Source organism: Carcharhinus amblyrhynchos, chromosome 10, assembly GCF_965287045.1.
Source record: "Carcharhinus amblyrhynchos chromosome 10, sCarAmb.v2.hapA, whole genome shotgun sequence".
Classification (NCBI taxonomy): Eukaryota; Metazoa; Chordata; class Chondrichthyes; order Carcharhiniformes; family Carcharhinidae; genus Carcharhinus; species Carcharhinus amblyrhynchos.
Genome location: NC_137333.1, coordinates 13,163,136 through 13,178,638, shown reverse-complemented (window position 1 = coordinate 13,178,638; position 15,503 = coordinate 13,163,136). Strand labels below are relative to the sequence as shown.

The window sequence follows — 15,503 nt, the reverse complement described above, 5'->3', positions numbered from 1 at the left end:
GTTTCTCTCTCTGCCCCCCTTCTGCGGCCTCTTGTTGTTGTTGGAGATATTATTTGTGCAGGCCCTGTGTCCCTGGGACACGTTGAGCAGCCCCGGGAGCTGCTGCTGCTGCTTATTTGTGGTGGAGAGGGGGGGGCTTTTCCTTCTATGCTCCGACTTTAATCACACCCCCCCCCCCCCGGTCTTTCCCCAGGGGGAAGGAGAACAATTTTAGCTCCCTTTTTCTCGACCGGAATTCCTCTTCCCCTTCCCCCTACAGAGCTCTGATAGCCACCCCCGGCTCCAATTATTGCCCCTGCCTCCCCCCACACCCTATTTCCCCCCCGCCAACCCCGTCTCCCTCCGTTTGGTGTTTGACGAGGGCGTCTCGACCCCCCTCCCCATGATCGCTCACGATGATGATAGAAAACCTCGATGCCCTCAAGTCGTGGCTCACCAAGACCTTGGAACCCATGTAAGTAACCGTGCAAGAGTTTGCGCCTTCCCCCCCCCCCCCCCCGTTGCAGATGTTTCATGATCTGGCCAGGTTGCTGCTGTAGGAGTGCAAGGGATGATTGGTTGTTTGGCTGGGTTGGTGGTGAGGGCCATCCTCAAACTAGCTTAACTCCATAATTCGGCAGTGCTATCTCTCTCGTCCCCTGCACTTCTGCAAAATGGCTTTTGGTCCTTAAACATTTCAGCGATCTGTCTCTAGGTCCTTCTCTTAAACACAGAAACGAGAAACAGGAGTAGACCATTCGGCCCTTCGCACCTGCTCCGCCATTCATTTTGATCATGGCAGATATTCTGATTTTCCATCCCCCCCCCCCCCCCAAATGAAGGACGATGTGTTGTATGTACCTAATTTTCACCATGGATAACACATGGTGAGTGTTTTAGGTGGACATTCTGCACATCATCCATTCTTAGAGGGGTTTACAATCTTACTAGATGTATGTTGATACTTGGAAGACCATGATTTTTTGTTTAAAAAATGGTACTGCTGTATCAAAAGCACTGCAAGTGCTGAAGGGCAATAAAATGATTGGGTTGCGATGCAGTTAGTCCAGAAACTAAACAACACTTGTGGGCTTAGCAAAGAAGTTGGCTTTACTTGTGCTGCAAGTGACAGTTGTCTTCCATAAAACTTCAATGCACTAAGTTACTACTGTAATTTGCACTTGTGATATTGAAGGCCTACCTACTAAAACTCATAGATGGCGTACCATTCCTTATTGCTATTTAAAATCTTAATCGAGTACCTCCTGTTTTTTTTTTAAAATCAAGTTCTTTAGTTATTTGTCAAAACGTAGCCACGCTATTTTAAAGTGCAGAGTAATAGTTAAATAGAAAAACGATCATTTGCATGATAATGCCTTCCCTTTTCTTTCCCTTTGAACACCCAATCCCACCACCCCCAACAATTCATTTTATAGAAGGCTTACTTTTTAAAATGTTAATTGACTGCAGGTAAGTATTAAATGCACTATTTTCAATATTTACTTTTATATTTCCTTCCTGTGGCTGCTGAAGCACACAGCATAAATTAAATTTCTGCATTATAATTTGCAGAAATCAAACAGTAAATATATTTTTGTTAACACAATTTTACAGCCATTCCAAAAACTGAGTGTTCATGCATTTTTAGTACTTTGATTGGTAAGTTTATCTTTTTTGAAGTACCTGCTGTAATGAATGTAACAGGTCTCCCATATCTTCACCAAACATATATTTTTATTCTACAAAGGAATTGCAGAAAAAGAATGCAGTACGTTCCCCTCCAGTTTTTTTCCTCTTTGTCCTACCCTTTTATTTTGTTTTCTTCTGTGGTTCTTTAGGTCCATGGAACACAAACTCCACTCCATGTTTCTGCTCATGCTTAACAGCAAAACTGTCAGTAGGATCCGTGTACTTGAAATGGGCAGATTGTAAAACTAATATTACTTCTCTTTGCACTTACTGGGTAGTATGCAGAAGCAGTTAATCCAATGAGAGCTGCCAAGATCTACAAAAAGACATGGGTTGTTTCTGCAGTAATGAAGATCAGATTGTTTACATTTACAAGTCAGCTGATGCTGGCAAAGCCAATTGCCTACTTGCTTTCCTCAAAAGTTTAGTGCATTCCAATGAGGCAATGTATTACACCTGGATTAAAAAGTTTCTAAATTCATTTTATCATAACAGATGACCAAATTGATACTTGGGATGGGAAAAACAAGTTCATGCAAATATAAGATTATTAATAAACCTGTTTGATCTCCCATGGCATTGCATAGTAAACTTTGTTATCTGTCACTCGAGTAATCGCTATTAACCAGAATTTCTGGTGTTCCACGAATACAAATTGTCACTCCACCAACCAGCAGCATTTACAATGTAACCTGGAGTCTGTACATATATACTACATTATATACTTTAATTTGTGTTTTAATATACTTCGGAAGATTTGGAAGTAAATAGAATACTGTTCTCCATTTCCTGAATACTGAGATATTAGTTCATAGAATCCTACAGCATAGCACATTCTGCCCATCGAGTCTGCACCAACCCATGATCCCATCGTTGCCATACCCTCAACCTCATGCACTTAGCCAGCTAGTTCCCGACATTAAGGGGCAATTTAACTTGGCCAATCTACCTAACCCGCACATCTTTGGACTGTGGGAGGAAACTGGAGCACCTGAAGGAAACCCATGAAGACATATGGAGAATCTGCAAACTCTACACAGTGAGTGACCCAAGCTGGGAATCGAACCCGGGTCCCTGGTGCTGTGAGGCAGCAGTGTTAACTACTGTATGGCCCCATCCTGCTACAATTATTGTGCTGTATTCCATGAGTAAATGGAAACCTATTAACCAGTGTCTTTGATTATCTGGCACCAACTGAGGATTTCCAGTGCGTGCTGGATAATTTTACCACACGTGGTAAGTTAGAGAATATGGTTTTTCTTTCTTAATTCTGCTGTCTTTGTGTTTCTGTCTTGCCTTTTCTGCTCTCTTGAACAGTTATTTTCTAATCTTTTTTCTTATTTTGTTTTCTATTTTGAGGTTTTAAAAAAAAATTATGCTTAGTAATAACGTGAAAGGAGTTGTAGAGAAATGACCCAGCAGTGGCTACATCGATGTAGTATTGTCATGGGCATGGGCCTTACTTGCTTACCACTCTGCACACGATAGCTATTAGTGATGAATCATGATGTGTACTGCAGCAACGTTACTTTGGCAGTACCTACTTCCCTTGTGATTGCTACCAGTAAGTAGCACAAGGGTGGTAATGTTGTGGGGGTGCCATCCCCTTCCACATTCTTCAGATCTCGCACCATCCTTGTTAGGATATAGATTGCTATTCCTTTGCCATCACCAGCATGCCATGCATAATTCCCATTGCTGAAGGACCAGCTGTAAGGGGAGGCAGCAATGCTTCAGTGTGACGGGCTGAATGAGTAGGTATATGCATGGAAGATGTAGTATAACATGGATAAATGTGAGGTTATCCACTTTGGTAGGAATAATGGACAGGCAGATTATTATTTGAATGGATGTAAATTAAGAGTTATGGCTACTCAGCGAGACCTTGGTGTGCATCAGTCACTGAAGGTAAGTACACAGGTACAAGAGGCAATAAAGAAGGTAAATGGTATGTTGGCCTTCATAGTGAAAAGATTTGACAATAGGAATAGTGATGTTTTACTACAATTGTATAAGATGTTGGTGAGGCCATGCCTGGAGTAGTGTGTGCAGTTTTGGTGTCCTTATCTGAGGAAGGATGTCCTTGCTATAGAGGGAGTGCAGCAAAGGTTTACCAGGCTGATTCCTGGGATAGGAGGTATGTCATTTGAGGAGAGGCTAAGTTGGTTAGGATTATATCAATTGGAGTTTAGAAGAGTGAGAGGGCATCTCGTAGAAACTTATAAGTTTCTAATAGGATTAGACGGGAGATTCAAAAAGAATGTCCCCGATGGTGGGGGAGCCCAGATCTAGGGGTCATAGTTTGAGGATAAGGGGTAAATCTTTTAGGACTAAGGTGAGGAAAAATTTCACCAAAGAGTGAATCTGTGGAATTCACTACCACAGAATATAGTTGAGGTCAAAACGTTGTGTGATTTCAAGAAGAAATTAGATAAAGCTTAAAGGGTAAAGGGATCATGGGATACGTGGGGAAGGCATGATCAGGATGTTGAGTTTGACGATCAGTCACGATCATAATAATGGAGCAGGCTCGATGGACCAAGTGGCCTGCTTCAAGTGCCGGAAGATTGGAAAACGGCTAATGTTATGCCGCTGTTTAAAAAAGGTAGCAGGCAAAAGGCAGGGAATTATAGGCCGCTTAGTTTAACGTCTGTTGTTGGAAAAATGCTTGAATGTGTCATCAAAGAAGAAATAGCGAGGCACCTAGAAAAGAATTGTTTGATAGAGCAGACGCAGCACAGATTCATTAAGGGGAAGTCGTGTTTGACGAATTTATTGGAATTCTATGAGGATGTGACTAGTGCGGTAGACAGAGGGGAACCGGTGGATGTAGTGTTTCTTGATTTTCAAAAGGTGTTTGATAAGGTGCCGCACAAAAGGTTGCTTCAGAAGGTTAGGGGGCATGGAGTTGGGGGTAAGGTATTAGTGTGGATAGAGGATTAGTTGTCTAATAGGAGGCAGAGAGTTGGTATCAACGGGTGCTATTCTGATTGGCGGTTGGTGACTAGTGGTGCTGCAGGGATCAGTGCTGGGGCCTCAGCTATTTACCATTTATATAGATGATCTGGAGGAGGGGGCTGAGTGTAGGTTGATGAAATTTGCTGATGACACGAAGATGAGTGGAAAAGCAAATTGAGCAGAGGGTGTGGGAAGTCTGCAGAGGGATCTGGATAGGCTGAGCAAGTGAGCGAGGACCTGGCAGATGGAGTACAATGTTAGCAAGTGTGAAGTTATCCACCTTGGCAGAAATATTAGTAGGAGGGATTACTGTTTAAAGGGCGAAAAGCTGCAGCATGCTACGGTGCAGAGGACCTGGGGGTCCTTGTGCATGAGTCGCCAAAACCCAGTCTGCAGGAGCAGCAGGTGATCAAGAAGGCAAATGGTATGCTGGCCTTTATAGCGAGGGGGATAGAATATAAAAGCAGGGAGGTCTTGCTGCAACTGTACAGGGCACTGGTGAGGCCGCAGCTGGAGTACTGTGTGCAGTTTTGGTCGCCGCACTTGCGCAAGGATATTTTGGCCATGGAGGGAGTGCAGAGGTGGTTCACTAGGCTGATACCGGAGATGAGGGGGTTAGACCATGAAGAGAGACTAAACAGACTGGGTCTGTACTCGTTGGAGTTTAGAAGGATGAGGGGGGATCTTATAGAGACGTATAAGATAATGAAGGGGATGGATCGGGTAGAGGTAGAGAGATTCTTCCCGTTCAGAAAGGACAGCAGGACTAGAGGGCACAGCCTCAAGATAAGGGGGGGGGGGGGGGGGGGGCAGTTCAGAATGAAGTTGAGGAGGAACTTCTTCACTCAAAGGGTGGTAAATCTCTGGAATTCTCTGCCCGTTGAAGTGGTGGAGGCTACCTCGCTAAATATATTTAAGTCATGGGTAGATAGGTTTTTGACAGACAAGGGAATTAAGGGTTATGGGGAGAAAGCGGGAAAGTGGAACTGAGCCACTTCAGATCAGCCATGATCTTATTGAATGGTGGGGCAGGCTCGAAGGGCTAGATGGCCTACTCCTCCTATTTCTTATGTTCTTATCTATTTTCTGTGTTTCCATGACCATTGCTGCAAGGTCTGCAGCTGTTCACGGAATGGGTACATTAACATTTTTGCAAGGTAACTGAGTAATGGGCAATAAATTAGCTTTGCCAACTTGCATGTGTCAAGAAAAACAAAAAACGTAACTGTTCCTTCCTCCCATCACACATACTTTTCATATTCCTGAGGTCATTGTTCTTTCTTGGTACCCCTATCTTTTCAGTCTACCTGCTGAATGCCTGTATCTTCCACTCCTTGCTCCATAATTACTATGATCTATCCTCCCACTTCTTCTTTCCATTGATGAGTGATGATCAAAAAGAAATCTGTTCACTTAACCTATTTCCCTCCTTTCTATCTGTGTTTTTCTGAAGCTTCGCTTGCTTTTATTTTTAACATGCTTTTGTAATTTTAAGCAGATCGCTTGCACACTTCCCTGCATCCACCATGGTGGATTCCTGATGCTATCGCTGTACCACCTGCCATCAGTTGCAAGAACTGTTTCCTTTAGATTAATGTTAGCAGAATTGAACTGGCTTGTTTTGATTCCTAACGTCACCTGTGGATGTCTGGGTTCCAAACTCACCCATCTCCTTGAGACATTAGTTTTTTGTAATCTTCAGCAGGAGATTTGTTTTGTGTTATAGCAATATCCTTGAATATGCAATTCCTTCCCCCCCTCGCATCCATCCACCCATCCATCCATACTTTTCCTAAACAAAAGGACATGGAAAACCTGATCTTCCTTGGTCAAAGTGGTGGATTGGTTTCTATACATGATGTAGCCTGTGATGTTTTGCAAACCATTTTAGTCTTTGCAATTAATCAAGTGACATTTTAGCTTAAGGAAAGTATTAGACCATGAGAAATAATTATTAAATGTTTTGAATGCAGCTCATGGTCTATTCAGATTGCACAAAGGCAGAAAGTTAATTAGCTTTTTATTTCGCATTCCTCTTGAGGTGTTAGATCTCCTACAGAAGCAATGCAACACAGTTGATTTTCCTCTGGAATCGGAATTATAACTTTGTGAATGAACTGCTTTCCCTCTAATCTTCGTGGCCTCTCTGTCCTTTGCTGCCTCTCTTCTCATTGGCTTTTATTTGCAGCTCAGCATGTTGCTATTATGCTTGATCTGCTCATTGTTTCTGTCTTGAAACTCTTCCTTCGGTCTCTGTCTCTCTCCCATTCACTTTAACTGTTGTAACATGTTGGAGGGAAGATCTGGGATTAGTTAGGAGAGGCTTTTGTAGAGGACAGAAATATGTGTACTGAAGAGAGAGAATTTGGGGCAGGAGCAGATGGCTAGGACATTTTGCATGTATAGCATTAGAAAGTGGGGCAGCAACTGGTTCACTGCCTGTACATGCAAACAAGGTGCAAGTATTTCAATTGTATTTATTAAAAATGTTTAAGTAACATTAATTTACAAATGTTACTTGGAATATGTTTGTCATGTTTGTTTATATTAGTGATGGGTATGTCAACTGTGGCAAATCTATAGGTAAAACAATATTTAATGTCTTTCCTGGATAAAACTGGCAACTTTTCCTTGTTTGTTCAACTTGATAAGTGTTATCATCCTAATGTGGCATGAGGGAGTTATTGTGATATCTTTTAGACCATGCAACCCAATAGAAACATTGGGTCAGCTGCTTTAACTGATGTAATGTTGAAGCTAAAGGTGCTTGCTGTTATTTATGCCTAAATGGCCACCAATTGCCATAGGGCAGATAGTGATATCCAAATGTTGCTGTCCAAGTTGTGTGCTCTGCTGTTAGTTTCAGAAAAGTTGCATTTTGTGCCTCCCTCTCTATTGATATTAAAGTTGCAGTACTTGTATGGTAGATATTTAGGGTCAGTAATTATAGGTGCAGAGTACTCTTTTAAAACTGATCATTGTCCAAAGGTAATTGAAGGTTAACTAAGGTTCGTGTGACTTTTCATTTCTTTGGGTTGTGAATCTTTCCAAGAGATCCTAAAATTAAATATTTTCTCTCTCCTCAATTCAATCTTTCTTTCCCTCTCTTTCAATTTCTTTACTCCATTTAACATTTGATCTCACTAGCTTTAGTGTACCATTTTGGTCATTCTGCTGTTTATTTCGCAATCCTCAAATCCACGTTCTTTTGTCATGACAATGTCCAGGACGACACAGTGGTCGAGTGGTTAGTACTGCTGCCTCACAATGCCAGGGACTCTGATTCAATTCTGGCCTTGGCTGACTCAGTGTGGAGTTCGCATATTCTCCCTGTGTCTGCATGGGTTTCCTCCAGGTGCTCCAGTTTCCTCCCACAGTCCATAGGTATGTGGGTTAGATTGATTGACCATGCAAAATTGCCCCTTTTGTGTCGGGGGAGTAGTACAGTAAATACATGGGGATGGGACCTGGATAGGATTGTTGTTGGTGCAGGCTTGATGGGCCAAATGGTCTCCCTGTAGGGATACTATGAATTCTATTCTATCTGTGAAACTCATACACCCTGGTTCCTGTCATTATCAACTTCAATAGCCTTGTGGACAAAATTGTTTTGAGTTGAAAATCATATTTACCCAAGTTAAAAGTTTAACTTGCTGGAGATAAGAGAAAGGATTGGTGTGAGTAATGCAGTACATGGACCTCCAAAAGGCATTTGATACAGTGCCATACAACAGACTTCTGAGCAAAATTGTAACTCTAGGGTGAAAGAAACATTACGACCATGGATAAGAAATTGCCTAAGTGAAAGGAAACGGGGTAAGGTTAATGGATCTTTTTCAGGCTGGAATTTCCCAGGTATCAATGTTGGGACTAGTGTTAAGACACCTCGTCTTCCTGGTGTATAATTGCCTAGGTCTTGTTTTGGAGGGCATAATTTCAAAGTTTGCAAATGAATCAAAACTTGAAAGCATTATGAACCAGGAGGATATTGTAGAACTTCAAAAGGACATAAATTGGTGAGATCAGCAGAGAGGTGACAGATTAATTTCAATGCATTAGAAATGTGAAATTATTTATTTTGGTAGGAAGAAATGGAGAATCAGTATATAATGATCACAATTCTGCAGGGATGCAGGAGCAGAGGACCTGGGTCTAAGTACGCATATATCATTGAAAGTGGCAGAACAGGCTGAGAGTAGTTAATATAGCGTATAGTATCTTAAGCTTTATTAATAGCGTCATAGAGCAGGTTACATCTGATTCCTATAAGTGCATTCGTTTAACCTATTTCTGGGTGCTCGAGTTACATATTTGGAGAACCTCAGTCACACTGGGTTGAATTGCCTTCTGCGCTGTAACATTTTTGTAATTCTGAAGAGTGCGGGGTAATTCTCAAACTAAAGATATGTTGTTGGATGCCCAGCTATGGCAGTGCATAGCTCATTATTGGTTTTGGTTTTCCCCTTATTAGTAGAGACTGCCCGTAAGTTTCCTTTGCCCAACCACATTCACCTGTTGTGTTTATGTCACTTCAGCTATTGAGTTATCTCTGGTCCAAAATGCTACAAAAGAACTTTTGCCTCTGGAAGTCAGAAAACATCATCTTTCTCAACTAGAAAAAATATTTCATTAGGTTAAAAAAGAATAGTTTTGTGTCTAATAGTTTACCCTTATTGAATTTCTTCCATTTTGAAAAGAACAGCTTAGGATGGTATTTTTATTATGGAATTTCTCATGTTAAGAATATCTGTGCGATACCACACCCTTAAATGGAAAATACCGAAACATATTTTCATTTATATTAATCCAGAGCATGTTTCATTCTTGTTTGTTTTTGTCTGCTTATCCTTTTTTGCCTTATACTTGTGGCAAAGCTGTGAATCACATGAGCTATCGTTTTTCCTAAGATTTGAAATTCATCTATTCTAAATCTCTTAATTCATCCTTCAGGGTCTAAAATGGTAACAAAACCATATGATCAAGAATCAAGAACAGAAAATGCTGGAAAATCTCGACATGTCTAGTTGCACCTGTGGGGAGAGAAAACAAGAGTTAATGTTTTGATTCTGTTTGGCTCTTCATCAGACCTAAAGAGAGGGAGAAATGTATTAGACATTAAAGTGTAGTCGTGAAAAATTGCAGCACAATGTAGCAATCTTGAGAACAAAGGTCCGAAGGGGGGGTGGTATTGCGCTGCGGTGATAAATGTATGGGATATTAAGATGGAGGAGAAAAGTCACAGTCTAAAGTTGTTGAACTTGATTTTGAGTCTTGAGATCTGTAACATGCATAATCAGAAGGTGAGATGCTGTTCCTCCGCCTTATGTTGGGCTTCACACCTGCTTTGCACCAGGCCGAAGATGGACATGTGAGCATAAGAGAAAAGTGCTGAGTTAAAATAGCAAGCAACAGAAAGGTTGCGGACTGAGCCAAGGTGTTCTACAAAGCAGGTACCCAGCTTGCATTTAACCCTCTCGATGTAGAGGAGACTGCACTGGGAGCAGTGACTACAATAATTGATACAGTAATTCACTAGATTGTGGCATTGCACAATTGTGCTCACCTATGCTGTAACCACTCTTTAATTCTATACTTCTGCACATCCATACATATCACATTCACTAGATTGTGACATTGTACATCATTGTGTATGTTGCCTTCAGTTAAGGACGTACAAGTGCTGCTTAACCTGAAAGTAGTGTTTGGGGACTGAAGGGTGAGGAAATAAAGGCTCAGGTGTTGCACCTTTTGCTTTTTCAATCACAGAAGATGCAACATCTGCCATTCACCTCGTCCACCCTCATTAAAGGCCACAAGCATGACCCCAACCTTCCTGTTGCTTGCTATTTTAACTCAGCTATATGATGAAGACTCAAACGGACTCTAAACGTCAAGTCTGTTTTTCTTTCCACAGATGTCTGGCTGAGCTTTTCCGGCATCCTTCGTTCTTGTTTCAGATTCCAGCATCTGCAGCATTTTTGCTTATTTCAGGTTACTTTAATAGTTGACTTAGATCTTATGACTGTTATGCTGAGATGGACTTGAGAAAATTCTTGAAACACAGGGTAGCATTTTGGTGGTGCTTGCACTAATCGTTGACAAAATGACTAGGGAGTGCAGCTGACTATGTAGTCTGAATTGTTTGGTCTGCTAGTGCCTACTGCAGTAGCTAAAGATGGTGGGAGTGAAAGGGAGGCAGATGCAGATAACTCGAGAGCAGATGCATTTCTAAAGATGCAAACAATTTGCTGCCCAGGTGCTATTATTTGCAGAAGGGCAATTTCCTGCTGTCCATTTTCACTCCCAGTTTTTCTGATTGCACACACACTGTCATTGTCCTCTTCCTCAGTTACCTCTTTGCCAACCGAATCCTAATGCAAGATGATGGATACTTCTTAATCAGTGATGATGATCAGTAGTAGCGCTATCACTGTGATCCCCACCACGAGGTAAATTAGAGCATTATGTTTGTGGTTAGATGCAATTCTTCATCTGTGCAGAGTAGAAAGAAAATTTTGGGAGTTATGGGGGCATGTGAGGTTATGGTTACTGAGTTGCTGAAGGTGCTGTGTCTCTCTACTCCAAGTAAAATGCTTTTTGTATGAACTTTGAGCTGATCCAGTCCACTAGTCTATATTGCTGTTAAGTAGAATCTGCAGCACAATCACAAGTGATTTGGCCTGCTTGGTCTATGCCAGTGTTTATACTCCACAGAAGCCTCTTCCCACTCTGTCCCCATATCCGTTTTTCATTCTCTTTCATGTATATGTTAAAGCTATTTGGAAATGAGTCAGTCAATCCATATAACTGAGAGTTCCACGTTCTTGCCATTTTCTATACAGAAATTTGCTGGAAACTCATTGTTGATCTTTAGTTGGCTACGTTATCCCATATTTATTGCTTTTGATTCTGTCCTCAAATGGAAGCCATTTGCTCCATTCAAATTCCTCATAATATTAAGAATCTTTACTAGTTTCCCTCCATCATCTTCTGTTGAATAGTTTATGTCCCATCAATTAGGTTAACATCCTCTCTGCACTTCGTGTCAGCCTGAATTTTCCATTTTTGCAGTCATTACTCACTAAAACCAAGAGCAATGTGGAAGTCAGTATGCATAAGAATAATGTAAAGGTTTGTGTCAGTGATGGTTTTATACTTGCTAAGAGGCAACCCCTCCCAGACTTGAATAGAAACCAGCTGAATTAATGAGAACTTCCACTTGTGTGCTGTTAATGTCACTGCAAAAACCGTTGACTCCTGTTGCTCTGCAACTATTTATCCCATTCTGTTACCTGGCTTCAACTCCAAAGGTTTGTATGTGCACTTTTTTTTACAGTGGCTTGGGGTAAAACATGGGGAGTGAGACTAGTTGAGTTGGCTGTTAGAGGGTTGGCATGGACATGGAGTTTGTGCTCACCTCCTATGCTGTAACCATTCTTTATTTCTGCACATCCATACATACCTCATTCCCTCGATTGTGGCATTGCACATCGTGTATGTTACATTCATGTATGTTTTTATCTGGATAATCTGCAAACTGGCTTGATTTTGCAGCTATCTAGACATGATCAACACACAGTTGAACCTTTCTGCATTGTGATTCATTGATTTGCACTTTCTTCATGTGCTTGCTCATTTTAGTTGTGATTAGGGTAAAATGAGACGTTAAGAGTAAGCAAACTTGCATTGAGGTACCTTTCATCTTTGTGAAACTGAGTTAGTTATGTGGACAAAAGCTTTAGTCATAGTTTCCAATACTGATTCTTGTCATCATGCAACAAGAGAATGTATGCAAATAAATGTGGCAATGACTTACCTTTTAAAATACAACTAATTTTAAAATTTACTGAAGTGGCTGTAAGACTGTTGTGCTGGGAAGAGACAAATCTGATTTTGTAAAAGGTTCTTGGCTTACATTGACTCTCAGTTACTACATTTTTACAAGAAATTAAGAATGACCTATGTACTCCAGGAGAGAGGATCACGGGAAGCTGGCATCTTTGTAAAAAAAATTTATCCTTTCAAAATTGAAACCTTTTATCATTTTTAAAATGAGTCATTCATAATCTTTAAAAATGTGTACTCAATATAATTCAATACATTATTGTTGAAAAAGGTATTAGTATTATTGGACTTCAGTTTTTTTTTTTGCATGTGTTCTGTTACAGATGTGATGCAGATCCATCCGCACTTGCTAAATATGTGGTTGCTTTAGTAAAGAAGGATAAAACTGAGAAGGAATTGAAGGCACTGTGTGTTGACCAATTAGATGTCTTCCTACAGAAAGGTATAGTAAAGAACATCCTATGTTCACATACATCTTAGCAATAAAGGAAAATATTAGCGTTCGATCTTGTAGAGCTGGGCAGTATACCCAGAGATATGTGGTTTTGTATCCATGTATACAAAAGCAAAGTGCATGCAAAAATCCAAAGTAACAACAGAAAACACTGGAAATACTCGGCAGGTCTGGGAGCATCTATGGAAGGAGAAACAAGTAAAGCCTCCAATCAGTGACCTTTCAGCAGAGCTAAGATCATTTAAAAATGTATAAGTAAGACAGGAGAAAGAAAAGGGTAGGTCATGATGGGTTGTAAGGTAGAAGAGATTAAATGACAAAAGGGCTGATGGTGCAAGACGTAACAGCCGGGTAGGGGTTGTGTGTTAGGTAATGGGAGAAGTGAAGAAATTAAATCTGTGTCTCGGGGGTATAATTGAGACTAGCAGAATCAGCACCAACAACCAGCGTTTGGAAACAATGCAATCAGAGAATAAGATATTATTCACCATAAATTATCTTGACTGTTTTCTCACACCCTGCTTTCTGCAAAGAATCATCTGTTCGTATGATGCAATTTTCCATACCAACACTTATGGTATGTATGTCTTCTTCTTCAACTGAGGATTTCCTGGCACTATGGTTGACAACTGTGGATGTTCCATCCCTCAAATCTATGTTCTCTGCCTTTTCCACCCCATTACAGAAACATGATAAGAGGTGCCCATATCCTTGCCTTCCACCTGCCTCCATCTTCATCATATCATCTGCTGCCATTTCCAGCGAGCACATCTATGCCAAACCTTCCCCTTTCAGCATTTCTAAGGCATAGTTCTCCGTGTAACGTTTTGATTCACTTCTCCATTGCTCTTGTGCTTTCCCATTCAGGTAGTGGATATAGAATACCTCTTTTACCTCCTCTGTTCTCACCATCCAGCTCCACAAACAAAGCTGGGTGGGACAGTGTCTCACTTCTGGTGCAATTCCCTCTACAACGGGCAGGTCCCAGAAAGGTTGAATGGTCTTTTTGCGGAGTACTTTCTGGTTACTGGAAGTTGGGATAGTTGTGCAGCAGATCAGGATCACTGAAGCAAGAGGGGGAAAAAAAAACTGATATCGCAGGAAGGTTATCAGTTAATTGGCTGGTGAGTATTGTAGCTTTGCTTCCCTCTTTCCAGAAGTTAGGAAATCAGTCCAAGGAGCTAGAAAATTTTAAAAAATATATAAATTTGTTGAAGAATTAAGTAAAGCATTTCAATTAACTGTCCTTTTTTATATTTCTTTGGTGTTTGTTTTTGATGATTCTGCTTTTCTCATTTAAACCTCTTCCAGACACCTCATTTTTTTTTTCACTTCTCTCATTGCCTCTCTCTTTTTGTCTGTACTGTCATCCTTTTTTAATCAAGTAATCTCTCCAACCTCTCACATAATTACAAAAGTGTTCTTCACCCACCCATCCCACAGCTTTTCCCTGCCTCCCTATTGGTTTAAGACATGTTCCATCTCAAACCTTTTCCAGTTCTGATGAAAGGACTTTGACCTAAAATGTTAACTCTGATTCTGTCTCCCCAACTGCTGCCAGACCTGCTGAGTATTTCTAGGATTTCCTGCATTTATATTTGAATATAAGTTTGCCTGTTGTCCAAGGAACTAGTTAATTAGAGAGGTACATAATCTCTTCCTTTGACCTGGGATCAAATTCAGCTCTCATTAGCAACTTTTTTCCCCCTCAGTAATCAGATTTGAGTAAAGGCACTTTTACATTGCTGCTTGTTTATTTCTAGCTCTCAGAGCCAATTTCCTGTGTTTGCACTGCGAACACAGGGCTCTTTTAATCCAGTGGTAAAGTTGTGCATTCAAGCAACTAACTCTTGGGATTTTTGTCACTTTAATGAGGAAGTTTGATACATCAGCGTGACTGTCCTTGTCTCGTCAATGTCATAGTCTCAATGAATCCAAACTGAAAAGTGCCCTAATGGGAACCTTGAGCCATTTTTTCAATTAAAAGACCGGAGATATCAGTCTGGTGTGTGTGCCTGTGGTTGGGTTTAAGGCAGTATATTTGAATAGAATAGCAAGAGATTGATTCTAATCTCTTGAATGTTTTATCTAATATGTTCCTGAGATGGAGTACCTAAAACAGAATTGTTCCGTTTTTGAGCACTGCCACCCTTTGCCTTTAAGCACAATCAGACTCGCTGTATATGTTGCTACTCCCAACTTTTACTTTGCATTTTTTGATTTATTCAATTTAATTTCAAGTTTTGTTTTAATCCTGACATCTGTAGTCTGGATTCACTGCATACTTTGTCATCTAAATTGATGGAGCATTTATTTTATCATAATACGCCATTTACCTATGCAGCTCTCCAGATTTCAGTAGTTGTTTCTTACGATTATGCCTTCAGCTATATTTTCATATCCTAAGTATTGTGGCTCAGCATTTATCTTCTGTTACCAAAAGAGTATAATTTTCTTGCTTCCCTATCATTTTTTTTAGGAGCCTGTTTAGTTTTCCTGTAAATCTATTTGGAGCTTTATTGTCTTCATTTAAAATGTAATCCAAAGGCGCTGTTTTTTCACAGATTGCTTTCCCATA

The 15,503-nt window shown here is 40.6% G+C and overlaps 1 protein-coding gene across 1 annotated transcript in view; it reads left to right on the top strand.

Annotated features, from left to right (window-relative positions):
- The first annotated feature begins 333 nt into the window (after window positions 1–333).
- rbm26 (RNA binding motif protein 26) overlaps window positions 334–15,503 on the top strand; it is a 72,700-nt gene continuing 57,530 nt past the window's right edge. The window contains exons 1-2 of the mRNA XM_080198133.1: window positions 334–454; window positions 12,795–12,913. Of these exons, the coding sequence (XP_080054259.1) occupies window positions 396–454; window positions 12,795–12,913 (178 nt within the window). The 5' untranslated portion in view covers window positions 334–395. The remainder of the gene's footprint in view (window positions 455–12,794; window positions 12,914–15,503) is intronic.